The sequence below is a fragment of the Rhinolophus ferrumequinum genome, chromosome 22 (assembly GCF_004115265.2).
Source record: "Rhinolophus ferrumequinum isolate MPI-CBG mRhiFer1 chromosome 22, mRhiFer1_v1.p, whole genome shotgun sequence".
In the NCBI taxonomy this organism is placed as follows: Eukaryota; Metazoa; Chordata; class Mammalia; order Chiroptera; family Rhinolophidae; genus Rhinolophus; species Rhinolophus ferrumequinum.
In genome coordinates, this window is record NC_046305.1 from 45,308,624 (window position 1) to 45,324,443 (window position 15,820).

Below are 15,820 nucleotides of genomic sequence, written 5' to 3' on the forward strand. Positions count from 1 at the left end.
ATACACTGGCCTAACAACAGAAACCAATGTTGGGACCATGAAATCATGGGGCAGGGGAAGATCTGACAGAAGAACTGGGTCCTACAGAGGGTGAGTACATAAAAGGACAAGTTTGATAAAATTAAAACAAAAACTATCCTCACATTAAAGAAACTGTCCTTTTCCCTTCTTTCCTGGGCATATATTACTAGTAAAGGACGTATGCTTATATCCATAAATGGTGCTAAAGGCAAGAGGAAAAAATCGAAGTAGACGACATCTACTAACTGACTATGTCTCCAAAGAATGAAGTTATGGAAGCATACTATTTAAATAGTACAAACAATACCACTCAAAACTGGATAGCATTTATCCTTTGCTCTCGTTTATCTCTAATTCTGAACATTGGGGTAGTCTCCACTAGGGGAAGTGTAGTACCTACAGGAGAAATAGTCTAAGTGTCCCAGGGATTTGCTTATGTGTCGTTCTGAGCCAACAACTGAAAGCTTCGTCCTCTAACTACTTGTTTTGCTTTTCTTTTGAGATGTGATGTATTCCTCCCCCAAGAAGTCACACTGTGGATCAAAAATACATCTAGGAGTGGCTCCCCAGAATTATCCAGAACATTTAGTGCTCCAGGCAAAGCTTCACTTATCCCAAAGGTCTCAGTGTAAGTCAAGGAAATTTTGGTTCTGCTTCTCAGGACCAGCGGCACTAAATTAGTCTGTCTTTACACATCCAGGCTGAACCTGATGCTGACTTAAGTTTCACCTTCAGTCAGGCTACAGAATCAAACACCTGAAGCAATTCGCCATGGAGGGAGCACCGGACTATTAATCACGAGATCAGAGGATCAGACTTGGAACTGCCCTGTGCTCAGCTTTGATAATTCATGTCTCCTACTTTTCCCATGCCTCAGTAGGTATGCCAGTGAGCTAAACAGGAGCTACCTATATGAACAACTTGCTGTGAAAATCCTTCAATGAAGGATGCGGAGCACCATGAGATGCTCAAACAAGCACAACCCAAAATGCATGGCAGAAAGCAAATGGTGCAATACTTTGGAATATAAATGCCCATGAATAAGAAAAGAGATCAATGTTTCCTATTTCAATGTCAGATATCCAAGTTCCTTAAACAATTACACTTGAATGACTATGAAAAATCAGATATTGAATGCTAAGTATTTGTCTCTGAGGATGATTCACACATATCCTGTTTGGGCTGCTGGGAAACTAACTGCATATATGTCTGAACACGCAGCTCTGCCACTCCCCTCGGAACATTCCACCTTCAGGACTGCACTGGTTTGCCTCACTCCGCCAAGGGAGATTTCTAATACTGTCAAACATCTGCCAGGGTACTGTTTCGTTCCGCAGATCTCAACAGGTTCTTATAACGAAGATATCACCCACAAAATGAAACTTCATGTGGGGAAAACATGCTTAATCACAAAGGTAGGTGCCACTCCACCTATAACCACGAGCGTCTCGAGAAAGGGAGCAGCCCCACTGACTCACTCACTCTTTGGCAGATACTCAGCATCACTTTCGTTCCCACTGGTTTCACCTGAAAAGAGAGAATTTCCGTTTGTATTGTCCAGCAGTAGGAAGTACAGGAGGATGAGAGCAATGTAAAACCTCCACACACCTGGGTACTTGGGGAGTAAGGAATAATAAAAATGTTGAGCCTTTCTCCAAACCACATGGTTGTAACAGGGTAGGACAGTCACAAAAGAGAAGCTCAGAGAAGCTCAGAGAAGAAACTACTCCATTCTGTCGTCTTCTCATACCCTATCTCCCTCTTCAGCTCTCCTCTCATCCCTGATGCTAGAAATTAACAGCAGTTCAGACTGGTTTTAAGAAGCCTAGTTCAGAGTGGACTCTATTTCTACATTCATATCCTTGTCTTTAAATTTCCAAAGACGGTATCAAAGGTAGAATACCAAACTGTCTAAACAAAAATCTCAACATGGCAAAAAATATGAATTTAGAATAACGGGAAAATGTGGGGCTAAGAGAGATTACCAAATACGTTTATGAAGTAACACTTTTTTATGATACCTCTGAACTACCTCTAGGCCAAAGTGAACCCTCCTTTACTCTGTGCTCTTATAGTACTCAGATTGCTTTGAACTGTTTTTGTTTTCCCCAAACAGATTTTAAGGATCTTGAAGATAAAGGGTGATACCTTTACAAGGGAATGTTTTGCACCACAATGCTAAGCACGTGGTAAATTTACAAAAAAATAACAAACGAAAACAACAACAAAAAAACTTTGTGAACAAGTGAATGAAAAATTTCTAGACTAAGTCTGAAAAATTAAAGCAAAATTTAAAAAAATATAAAGAGAGGGAAAAAATTTAAATGTATCAGGAAAAAACAAGGCCTAGGAGTCATAAATGAAAAATGTATGTCAGTTTGATTACATAAAAATATGAAATTTCTATCTAATAAAAAATCACTGGTAAATGCAAAAGGTGAACAAAAAACTGGGACACTTTGTAATATACACTGCAGACACAAGGCTGAGTTTGTTAATATTCATACGAATGAATAAGAAAAAATACAGCAAAACAGAAAAACAAATAAGATATAACTTTCAACTGTGATATTGGCAAAAAATAAAAAGATTTAATAAAACACAGTATTAGTAAAGATTATTAGGAAAAAGTCATTTTCAAATGCTGTTCAGAGAAACAAAATGGTACAATCTGGGGGGCAACTTGGAAGCAGCAATAAAAATTTTAAATGCGTATGTTCCTTAATTAAGTGCACTGCTAAAACTTGTTTTACAAATGTATTCTTATCAATATATAAAAATATAAGCAAAAAACGTATATTGCAGTATTGTTTGAAGAGCAAAAAATATATATATACAGAGAACTTACATATCCAGAGGTTAATTAAAAAGTTAGAAACAACCAAGACATCTACCAGTTAAATAAAATTCTTTTACATGTCTACAAAGAAATACAGGACAGCTGTGTGGACCTTTATGTGTTGATACTGAAAGAGCTCCGAAATATATTAATTATTTTTTTAAAAAGCAAAACATACAAAGTCTGAATGGTATAAAACTATTTGGGTAGAAAACCATATTTGCATGTGCACAAAATTTTCTGGGAGTAGTAGGAGGAGATTTGGGGAACTCTGACTTTACATTTTATCTTATTCTATATTATTCTAATTTCTTGCTGTGCTCATTTTCATTTTATAATAAGAAAACATTAAAAAATACTGCCTCTTCATAAGACAGGCGGAAAAGGTACATAAGAGATATTATAGGAAAAGTAGCCATTTAAATATTGTGTACTATGTGAGTATATGTTTTATAACTTGAAATTAACCACCATGACAAAAAGTCTATTGGGCTATAAAATAATGCTCAGTATGAAGGAACAAATGCTGTGAGCTCTTGAGTCCTATTTGTATTCTTAGCACCAGGCACCTCTTAGGAACCTATGTAGTGCCTGGAAAGAAAGAAAAGAAAAGGAAAGGTAGGAAAGGTATTATAACTGGAAAAGACTTTATAAAGATCATTTAAGTGGTTTTAATATAGTCACACCTATGGGTTTTGATGATTTGCATTCTGAGACACTGAATGAAGGTTAAGGGGTTTATAAGCCAACAGGAAAATCTACTGAGATTCTGTAGGGATCAAAAAAGTACTAGGTAGTTCTTTTTTTATACATGACTTCACCATACAAAATTATAATGACAGAATTGAAGAATTCAGTAACTGAAACTTAAATGTTTAGGTTGAAATAGATTCAGTAATGCTTAGCATGTACTGACAGAGAAGGTAAATATAATTATCTGGTGCTACTAGGCATTGTGGATATAGACAAAAGCTTAAACAGGAAAACAAAAATCTGAGAACTGTGACCATGGAGCCAGGAGATCCTCAAGCATGAGAGAAATGCCTCTGGTCCACTGGAGGAATTGCTTACAGAGACTGGGTAAATGCATATTTTCCTTGAGCCATGAAAAAGAATAAACTTGTAGGGAAGGGTTACAATTTAGTGTGTGTGTGTGCGTGTGTGTGTGTGTACGCACTAGAAATTAGCTACTCATGCTGTTCAACTTTTTTGTTCACTAATGATACAGTGAAAAAAATTTTTTGGCTCTTCAAAAACTGGTCTAAGAGACAATTTCCTAAAATGTTCCTAATGCATTGGGTACAAAGCACACATAAAAGAGATCAGTAACAACCTACTGACAGTGGCGTATCTAGAGAGTATACTTATCCACAGAGGCTGCTAATCTGGGAACATGATAATGTTTTCTAAGAATTTGTCCCGTCCCTAGTGTCTTGATATTGTACTTAATTTGCAGTTTGTAATTTATGTCCTTATCTTTAAAACAGTGATATTAATATCTGCCAGAGTTATTTAGAAAATTAATGACAATGTATCTGAAAGGATCCAGCATAATATCTGGCATCAGTTTTCATCTTCTGTATCAAGTTCTGAATTGTACAAATTAAAAGCCTCTGGCCATACCCTTACTGAAGATAAGGAAACACATGGAGAGGAGACAGTTAAACTGCTAAAAATCAAGGCTTAGGAGGAAAATTGAGAGCAACTGTGGGTGACTGAAAAGGATAAGACTTTGTGGTTCCATGTGCCTTGACTAAAATCAGCATTTCTTCCTCTGGCTCAGCTTCTTTGTCTGTAAAATTAGGACAGTCTCTACCTCCTAATGTAGTCATATGTCATACACAGTAAAGAAACGATTCCTTCATTCAATAAACGGAAGCTATTATTAACAATAACCAAAAGTATTTCTTTAGCAGAAGAGAAGATTGAAACATGTTTTAATAATTGCTCTTGAAAACATAAACTTTAAAAAAGATGACCAGTTGACTTTTATCATCACAGAGTAAGAAAAAAGAGTCTTGAATTGTAGCATGGAGAATTTTATTTTCACATAGCTACTGTTAGAATGTAGAATAGATTTTCAAGGAAAGTTAAGAAATTTCTGTCTTTGGAAGTCTGCAAAAATATGAAACCTTCTTCTCTGGTACGACTTGGCTGTTGTTTCTCATTTATGAATCTCATAGACAAAAATTGCTAAATTCTGCATCTCCTTTGCCAAACAACCAAGTTAAGAATCTTGCATAAGTTTTTAAGAAAATTCTCAGAATTCACTATGGATGTTGAAAGTTTCTTAATTAACACAACGTAAGTGTTATCTAGGCATCTGAGGGATAAAACTACTGAACTTACTAGATGACGACTACAAGGTGAACACCACATACATTCAGTCTATATATGCCTAATATTTTCATTTCTCCATTGAGTCTAAACTGATAAAAATGACTATAAATCAAAGTAGAATTACAAAATAATGATGCAATCTGCCTATGAAATTAGTCTTCCTGGTTTACAATTATTTTCTAATTTATTTACTTAGTCATCCCATAGTTATTACTTGGTATAGAACTAAATAAAAGGGATTGGAGGAAGAATAAGAAATAACCCTACCCGTCCCCCAAAAAAGAAAAGAAATAGGCCCTTATCCCAAAGAATTTTATATTTAAGTGGGATAGACAGGAAAGTAAACCAAAAATTATAATTCACATCAAACATCAAGTTATGTAATGATTTTCCCCTCATATGTTGAAGCTACAAACAGCGGGAACAATTCTTACCTTTTGAGGGAGGTACGTCTTTTCCAATGTAAGGGTGTAACTTTACTCTCTTCTTCCCTCTCTTTGATTCAAATATGTCATCTATTTTCAATACAAGCTGAAAAAAGACCAGAAAAGTGTAAGTTACAACCAACACAACAAATTTTGCAGTTTGATGGTATTAATTTATTAGTGATTCTCATTCAGAAAAAAATCCATTTTATAAATAAAAACTTTTACATTTCTCAATTTGTTTGTATCTTCTGAAAGCTTTATTTTGTTTCTTTTTAAATTATTTTTCAATGACAGTTGACATTCAATGTTATTTTACATTAGTTTCAGGTATACAGCATAGTGGTTAGTCAATGTAATTTATGAGGTGATCACCCCAATAAGATTAGTACCCATCTGGCACCACACAGTTATTACAATATTATTGACTATGTTCCCTATACAGTACTTTACAACCCATGACTATTTTGTAACTACTAATTTGTACTTCTTAATGCCTTCACCTTTTTCATCCACCTCCCTAACTTCCCTCCCATCTGGCAACCATCAGCTTGTTCTCTGTATCTTTGAGTCTGTTTCTGTTTTGTTTGATCATTAATTTTGTTCTTTAGGTTTCACATATAAGTGCGATCATATGGTATTTGTCTTTCTCTGTCTGATTTAATTCATTTAGCATAATACTCTCTAGGTCCATCCACGTTGAATGCAAATGGGAAGATTTTATTCTTTTTTATGGCCGAGTAATATTCCATTGTGTATATATACACCACTTCTTCTTTATCCCATCATCTGTTGACAGACACTCAGGTTGCTTCCATATCTTGCTGTTATAAATAGTGCTGCAGTGAACATAGGGGAGTATATACATTTTCAAATCAGTGTTTTGGATTTCTTTGGATAAATACCCAGAAGTAAAACTGCTTGGTCATAAGGTAGTTCTATTTTTAAGTTTTTGAAGAACCTCCATACTGTTTTCCATAGTGGCTGCACCACTTTGCAATCCTACCAACAGTGCGCAAGAGTTCCCCTTTTTCTGCATCCTCACTAACACTTTTATTTGCTTTATTGATGATAGCCATTGTGACAGGTGTGAAGTGGTATCTCATTGTGGTTTTAATTTGTATTTCTCTGATGATCAGTGATGTTGAGCATCTTTTCAAATGTCTATTGGCCATCTGTATGTCCTCTTTAGAAAATGTCTATTCAGGTCCTCTGCCCACGTTTTAATTGGATTGTTTGTTTTTTTGGTGTTGAGTTGTATGAGTTCTTTATATAAATTTTGGATAGTAACCCCTTTTCGTATATATCATTGGTGAATATCTTCTCCCATTCAGTAGACTGTCTTTTCATTTTGTTGATGGTTTCCTTTGCTGTGCAATAATGTTTTAGTTTGATGTAGTCACATTTATTTTTTCTTTTGTTTCCCTTGCCCAAGGAGATATATCAGAAAAAATATTACTAAGAGCAATGTCAGAGAGTTTACTGTCTATGTTTTCTTCAACACTTTTCAAATTTGAATCTAAAATTCTTTAGTAAGATGATATGTTGTTCTAATACAAAGTCCATATAACATGGTTAAAATTTTGAAGTGGGAAAGGATATTCCTTTCTAGAGGAACCCAGCACAGGCTTTTTGAGAGACTCCATGTCACTCCATGTCACACCATGCAGGAAATCTGGCTCCTGCACTCCACATGGTGACCAAGCCTTTACTATTGGACTCAAGTTTTTGCTTGCCCAGAGTAGGAAGTGGAATACTTGTTCACTTGGAAGTCAGGGTGAGGCCCAGTTATTTTTGCTCCTAAGAATTTTTGGCAAAGAAAGGATAATTATGCTTAGAAAGTTTTAGTCAAAGGGAGAACCCTATATTACAATATATTTTAGAAACGTGTCATAAAAATAGGAGACTTTCCAATATGCTAAAATACAAAAACTACGCTCCATTTAATAAATATTATTCATTAGAATCATGTCTTTGCTGCTGGGAGCTGTGTGTGAAGCAGACACAAAGACACAGACTGGGCTTTAAAAAGAGGAAAGAATTAAAAGTGATCAACAGCCACTTTTTAAAGGAGGAATTGATTAGTTTGTTTTTGGTGTATATACCAGAGAATTTTTCTTAAAATTCTAAGCTTTTTCTTAACTATAAGTCCTGGTTTAACACAGTTAATACCCAGAATTACAATCGTTAGGAATGTTATATAAGATGATAACCAACAAAGTTGAGAAAAATGCTCTTGTTTTCTCTTTTGTCCTTGCTTCTCTAGCAATCTTGGCAAGCCATAGGCAGTCCAGTGCAAGAAAAATAACATGTGAGAAACATGTGCTTCCAATATGCAGATTATTCCCACATTTTTGGAAGAGTTTGTTCTTCTAAAGATTTTTGTAACTGCCATTCAGGTGAAAAATTACCAATATTCTTAAATATTAGCATTATAAAAACAAACAAACAAGAGAATCCAACATAAAAATATAGAATCCAACATTGTTAGGAGCTATAGAAAGATGTGTGAGAGAGTAAACGTATTTGGGGTACATAATGAACAAAAATAGTATAATTATTACTGTGCATTTGAAAAGAGTACTCAAAAGTATACTCAAATATTATAAAGGAACTATCTGTTCTAGAAATATGAGGTTAAGTAATAAAATTTAAAGTTTGGTTCTCAGCTAGGAAGAGAAGCCTACATTTACCTTCTACCTGCAGGAGATACTGTAGAACACACTTCCTAAGAAATGACAGAAACCATATTGCTGTCCACATTTGACACAAACAGTATAAAACATTAGGGAATCTACTCTAGCCAACAATGCCACACAGGCTTCCACAGTAGGGAAAGAAAAGAAGGGTGGGAAAGAGGCATATGGACTAGATCAGGGCTTTTCAAACTACGAAACTAGTTTCTCTTCCAGGGATAGCACAGTCATCAAAGGGGAAATAATGAAACTGCTTTCTTGATGGAATGTTGTTCCTGAAGATACTCCGAAGCCAAAACTTGTATTGCAAATGGAACGTCCTAGAAGGACTTTTATTCCAAGGAGGGTTTGCCAGGTAGAAAAGCTAGAAAAGCTAACCATTTGTTCCTGCCCGACAATCAGGAGGAGTTCACCATCACTATCCTCCCCCCCACCTTACACTTTGCAAAAAAACTGTTGGAAAATGTCAGAAAAGGAAAAGTTAGGCCCTATTACCTATAATTTTAAAGAGAACAAGCTACAAGTGCTCAGGGGATCCACAGCATATAAAATACTGAGGCATGAAATCTAAAGCACTGAAAATCTCCTTGGGTCTCATTAAACGCTACAATCGATAATTCCTAAGTAGTTGTTAATGCCATTCCAAGCACCACATCTTAAATGCAGTCCCTTCTGTGTTTGTGTTCTTGCCCCCGGGAGCGTGATCTGTTGTTTCTGGGCCATGTGGGTGGGAGGCTGCTTTGCTGTGCCTGCGTGATCTGTCAGAGGGCAGAACTACTGCAGCGGCCTCACGATCCTTCCAACCTCTGATCTGTAACTCTTCCTCACCACACACAGGAGAATAAACAGCTGAAGACTTTCTTTTTAACTGAGATAAACCAGTTTAGTGATTTTTGGAAACGGTGTGGCTTTAACTCTTCACATATTAAAGAGGGAGGGGCAGGAAATAGATCAGAAGAATTAAAGCAATTATGGAACAGACTATTTCCAAGGAACAACTCAGCAGTTACTAAATCAAGAAACAGCTGTGACTTCTGTTTAATGTTAAAATCAGGTACAGAAACTGTGTACTAAATTAATACATATAGCTAATTCAGATGGGATTCAGGAAAGGAATGCTATTTATTGTAGTATGGCATACTATACATTTAAATGATCTGATTTCTTCATAGTAATCCTGAAAACGTTCTGAATTACAAAAGAACAAAGTAACATAAAGAGTTTTAAAATATTTTCATCTAATTGCTTGTGTTTCTTCTAAAATATATATGTAATATATATTTACAAATCATCCCAATTTCTTCATTTTGGTTCCAAAGGCCTCTGCTTTTTCTCCCTTGAGAAATCATTTATTTAGTATAATTGCTGAAAATTTCTATTCCCAAGTCGTAGTCAAATTTCTTCCTCTGAATGAAAATATTTGCTCCAAATTAACAGCATGTACTTTGTCATTACTGAAAATCTGTGAACACATGCACAAAACTGAATTCACTTTGGCAATTATATAAATGAGTGAAATGCCAATGAAACCAGCCTAATTAAGTATCCTTACATATGATATGCTAGTGCTTCCTTGAAATAGGCAGCTGACTGTAATGAGAACTAAGGTAACTGAAGTGAAGCCCTCCATTTAAAATCAATTTTCTCAATCCATAAAGAAACTTTGGCAAAAGCCATTCACGCATTTTTGTTGCATGAACAAAAACTAAAGTTTAAGGCTGCTTTTCAAATCTTTTAATTCCAGGAGGTCAGTTCCAACCTATTTATTATTCACATCAGTCTAAAATTTATTCATTCTCATTTATGGAAATGTTGAAATAAGAGTCAAGAATGAGAGCACTGGGCCCTTACCCTTGGAAGATTTTTCCTTTTCCTGTTTGCAACTTCTCCAGCTCGAAAAAGCTTCCATTCAGTTAAAGTGACGGGCAAAGTGGTATCTTTTGTGAGCTTTGACCGGAAATAAGCTTGTGAGTTCTTCAGTTCCATAGTCTTCCGGCAAAGGAACTGAGGTTTGGGAGGAAGCTAAAATAGAAGATGTACGGGTAAGGGTAAGATTATCTAGTTAGACCTGTAACTCTCAAAGTCAAAGCTATCCCAGAAAAATATACATCTTTACTTTAAAATCATCTCACGTGAGGATTCACCAATTGCAAAGAAGTTTCTAATCCAAAACTCTTCTACTACAATGTAATCAAATTTCCAGAAAACAGTGGCTCAGAGTCTTCGTTAACTCAAGGCAGCCTTTGCTTCCAGGGTCGGTGAATGCTTCTAGGGACCAGACCGGTAATTTAGGCCACCGGGTGATGTGAGACTGACTCACAGGGAGCCGTGGCAACTACAGTGAACCACAAGTTCATGGCCTGTCAATTTTTTGGAAGTACTAAAAAACAAACATCCTCCCCAACCCAAAGAAAACAAAAAGCTGTGTGCTGCCAACTCCCCATAAAAAGCAAAACAAAGAACACACACACACCACCACCAATAAATCCCCACATTTCAGTGCTTCTTAGTTTTGGCCCTTGTTAAACCATTTACCCTTTTTGTAGGGATTATAAACAAGATTTAACGTTTTCTTATATTAGTTCCCTGGTTCTACCTTGGGTGCTTTGAAAGCACTTTTAGGAGGTGGTAGCTTCCATGCTGAAGGGGATCTCCACATGGGAAAAGACTGCACTGGAATATCTTCATATGGATTTTCTTTGGTGGGATCTTGAAAAACAAAAAGAATAAGTAAACCACTCAGGCATCCAACCAAGCTAAAATAATTCTCAAAATACTATACTGTAAACATCTACTTCTGAACTGAGCAGTCCACTAAACTAGTTGTAAAATCCGTTAAATAAAAGAATTTATACAACAAAGATTTCTGTATGAAAAAGAAAAATCTAGAGCAAGATATGCTTGACTGTAGAAGAAAATACCATCCAATAGCTAATGGCTTCACCAAATACATACTCATTCAATTTAATTGCAAAGTTTGTGGACACCTACATATGATATCTTCATAGATATTGTCCTCAGACTGTGTGTAATAAAGTGCTGAGCCAGAATTTCTTCCAAGTTCTTCATGAATCTTCTGTGTGTTCCGATTTCGAAAGTGCTGAATATCTTCAAATTCAAAGGATTTCCTTAAGAAAGGAGATATATTTAAAGTTGTATCTTTTCAAACTCTAGTCTTTACATTGGTAGGATAGATAGATACTAGTAAGTAGAAGACTTGTGTGCAAAATTACAAAGCTGTTTTATCAGATAGCCAAGAATTACAAATTAGGTTGGTGCCCTATAGGCACCATGAGAAAACTGGAGGTTTTTGGCCATTTTACATTCATGTTCTTCACTGGGTACCTGTCTTAAATTCACTCTCTAATGAAAAGGGAGGCTAAAGCCAGCATGTCCCAAATGAAGTAGAAGAATGTACTTGCTTCCCTATACATTCTTAAAGACAAAAACATGGAAGTTTTTCTGATGCTCTTATGTCAGTAGATTGTGTTAGATATAACCCATACTGCTACTATTTCCATATATTTCCTGTATATGTTTTCCCCTTGGGTTAATCAACATCTGTGCAAATTAGGGCTGTAATGCTGGGAAATGGAAACTGGCTTGTAAAGGAAAAAGACACTCAAGAGTTGTATAAGGAAAATACTTATAAATCATTACCTAGTAAATAAAAGTATACCTTTTAGATCTCCTTCTGATTTTTCCGCCATATTTCTTTGGTTCAGGTTCCCGAGAGGAGGCCAAAGAAGGCTCTGCACAAGAATTATTTTCACAGTATTTTCTGTCACAGTTTCTTTCTTTATATGGCATAACACCAGATTCAGATAAATATCTGAATGTCCTACGGGGTTTGGGCAAAGGGTTTATAGAAGGTCCACATTCTTGTCCCTCAGGTTCAGAGTAAATATTTTCTAAGCTCTTGGTTATTCCATAGGAGCTATCCAGGACTCTGAAATTCAGTTCTTTTTCTGAAGTGTCACAATGTTCTAAAGCCAAATTTAAGACTTTATCTGGAGGAAGTGCTTCTATTTTCTTCCACAGTATTTGTGAGGTATAGAAATTTCCTGGAGGTAATGCAGTCTCTGGATTCAAAACAACTTCTTTCCAGCTTTCAATTTGTTTGACCCGAGAACATACCCAATTGGATTCTGATTCGTTTCTAAAGAAGCGTGTACCATCATATTCACGTTTCTCACTTTCATCCTCACTTCGATCATGGCTTTTGGTATCTTCATTAATATCTAGACCGACATTTTGCGAGTTGGTTACATCCAACTTTTTGCTCTTTCCCTCAGCAATAGAATTTTTCTTGAGAATCTCCTGATGACAGTTCTTGTATCTCACTCCAAAGTCCTTTGGGTGCCACTTATCTGGACTAGATATGCCATTAGTTCTTCCTTCCCACTGAGAAATTTTTTGTTTGATGTCTTTGCAGTGGCTCCTTGACAGTGTCTGAACAGTAGAACGAGAAAAACCAACATCCATGTTCCCAGGTGGGTGCATAACAAAGTGATGAATTTTACTAAGGTTCCATTCCAAGTAACTGTGAAATACTATGTTCTTTATCCTGTCAGTTAGAATCCAAACAATTCCAGTACTTTCCTTTCATCTTTAACTTGGAAATCTCTTTATATAAAGAAAAATTTTGATCATTGGTTCTTGTTGAAAATGGCTACAACTTTATCTTGAATAATCCTATTAAAACGAGACAAGAATATGTTAACACAGTTTTATAGTTTTCTAATTTGAACTTCACTAAAACATTGCCCACCTGTCCTTAAATACTTCATTTACACTGCGTATGTAAAAATGTACCTATCATCCATTAAGTTATTCCACTCCACAAAGACATTCCTAAGTTGGTGATGTAATGATACAGAGAAAATACTACTTATGGCATTTCTCAAATTGTCAGCTTTAATGTTCTGCCATATTGGATTTCCTGAAGTAGAATGAGGTTTTATAAGACATTACACATAGCAGTATACAACATTATTTTATAATAACAATTCTTTATCAAGCCTTTTAATGAAACGAGGACCTATATACAGAATATTATAAGAAGCATACATATACAGAGATACATCTCAAATAACCAAAAGGTTCATATATACATTCAGAGGAAAAAACCAGTTAATCTAGAAACACACCAGTAGCTAACTTCCTCCTCCTGTCCTATGTTGAGAGATAATATTGGCCCATCACATACTTATTTCAACGTTACTATTAACAGTACAGGATTCCATACACACTATACTAAGACAATCCAAGGTGTCATTAACTACCACTTGCTTTAAAATGTAATCACCTATTATGTCACTGACTGAACTTCCCACATCGCTGCCACCACGCCTTTGACCCAAATCAGCAAAAATACTTACAGTCATTGTCACATTCCTTCCTCTCACATAAAGGCTTCACTCATATAGGCCCATAAACTGTTTCCTCAAATGTAAAATTTGGCAGAGAACTTTTCCTATCAGCTGAGTAAAGACCTGATCTCAAGTTCTACTGTATACTGGTTATAAATAGCAACTGATTCAAAACTTCCTGAGGCAAGGGTCATCCTTCCTTGAGCTTTGTCTGTGAGGTCTTGATTAAGAGGCAGGAAAATATATCGGCCCAGCTCTGTGAGTGTAGCTGACCAAAACTGATACACATATACACAACACACACGCAAAATGTATTCTAGGCAGAGTAACTGCTGATCATGCACTTTCATTTACGCTGTTCCTACAAGTTTGTAAGAAAACCAGCTTTGTCAGCAAATAAACTTTGATGAGGGTCTGACGCTAAGAAAATCATTCCAAAAAAACCTTAAGAAATTAAACTCACATGGGTGGAAAAAAGCCCCCCAAATATCAACGCTGTTGTGCAGGACTCTTGATAAAAGCAGATCCAATCTAGCTATTGCTCATTATTAAAACTTTGAAAATCCTTTTCCTGCTTCTGATATTTATAGAGGATTCCTAAGGATCTTAGTGTCTCCTCGAGACTCAGGTTTTCTTCACTACAGACCAGGTGGCAGTATTTTTCCCTCTCCTGGGAGCCTAGTGGAGGTTTTTGGCAGTTCCTGTTAACTCTTTCTTTATTCCTTCCCTGTCAATGTGTTTTGAGTACGAATGGGTCGAACTGAGAAGAAAAAGATGAAAACTGCTAGGACTCAAAGTATCTTAACTTGGAAATTACTGGAAACAAATGGCTTCGTCTATGAAATTCACACACAAATATAAATGATGTGTATTTATGGTGTTTCAGTGGCGAAAGAGGAGCATAGCAACATAAGTCACTCCTCACACAGGTAGGTACTATAAAGAGGGATGCTATTTGCTCCTAAATGTATGTATTAATACATTGTAGCTTTCAAAAACTGGACAAACTATTTCAAAAACAAAAAGGTTTTAGTGCATTACTAGATCGATGTGTATATTGGTAGTATAGAGATTGTCTTCATATATGATTTCACAGTTCTGTTTGCCAAATGAAACTCTTTAAAATGTGGTTTGCCTATTCTGACAAGTTGTGATTTTGTCCCATCCAAAAAGAATCAAACTGACTCTGGATGGTGAACACACGATGCAATATATATATTATAGAAATGCATATTTGAAACCTATATAAATGTACTAACCTATGTCACCCAAAAAAATTTAATAAAAGTTAAAATATGTGTGTATATATGTATATACACATATATATGCATATATATATAAAATACTATATTAAAAAAATAGAATCACTCATCAAACCAAGGTTTGCCTTAGTTTTTCTCTTATAGGCATCTTACGTTTGACTGTCCCTTGAACCTAATTTAAATTCTGAGCCACCTTGCTCCTCAAGCACCTCCTCCCCCATGGCTCTCCTAGCCTGTGAAACCCTTTCTCTCCATGTCTCCCTCAGCTTCTTGCCTTTACTTCCACTATCAGAGGACATTCTAAAACCTAACGGCTGGCCCAGCTTTCAAGTCCTAGGTCTCTCTTCATCTTTTGAAAACTCCCTAAACCAATTTATTCGCATGTTTGTCCCTAGAGATTGCTTTACCAAGCTTGTTTCAACAGTTCTAACAGAAACACAAGTTGAGAAAAATATAACTGCTTCAATCATTTTTTAAAAAGGTTTGGTCTCTTAGTACCATACAGTGAGTCAAAGACTTCTCCAACTGTTGAAGACTAATGGAGTCAGGCAGGACTCAAAACAAGAAGACAGAGCACACAACAGCCACAATGGGTAACACAATCTCAACAGAGGACACAGCAGCAGTCATTCAGTTCCTCACGCAAGCAAAAGGAGAAAAATGTGAAAAATTCAGTGCGCTTTAAAAAGTGGAATAAAACAGAATGCTTGGAGGAAAGGATTCTAATGGAACTTGCTTTTCTATTCTTTGTTCCCAAAGAGGTGATTTGTAATTATGTCCCTTCATTTTTATTTTTAATTGCTTTTATGAGTACTTACTTTTATCCAAGAAATACATCAACTGTAGCTTATCGGTTTGAAATGTA

The 15,820-nt window shown here is 35.9% G+C and overlaps 1 protein-coding gene across 2 annotated transcripts in view; it reads right to left on the reverse strand.

The window, feature by feature from the left end:
* The window catches only part of DENND2C (DENN domain containing 2C), a 70,723-nt gene that overhangs the window by 21,315 nt on the left and 33,588 nt on the right, over window positions 1–15,820 (reverse strand). For both annotated transcript variants that reach the window (XM_033094126.1, XM_033094128.1), the window contains exons 2-7: window positions 12,001–13,016; window positions 11,313–11,449; window positions 10,918–11,030; window positions 10,173–10,343; window positions 5,635–5,731; window positions 1,504–1,548 (exon numbers count right to left, since the gene is read on the reverse strand). In XM_033094126.1, the coding sequence (XP_032950017.1) occupies window positions 1,504–1,548; window positions 5,635–5,731; window positions 10,173–10,343; window positions 10,918–11,030; window positions 11,313–11,449; window positions 12,001–12,824 (1,387 nt within the window). In that variant the 5' untranslated portion in view covers window positions 12,825–13,016. The remainder of the gene's footprint in view (window positions 1–1,503; window positions 1,549–5,634; window positions 5,732–10,172; window positions 10,344–10,917; window positions 11,031–11,312; window positions 11,450–12,000; window positions 13,017–15,820) is intronic.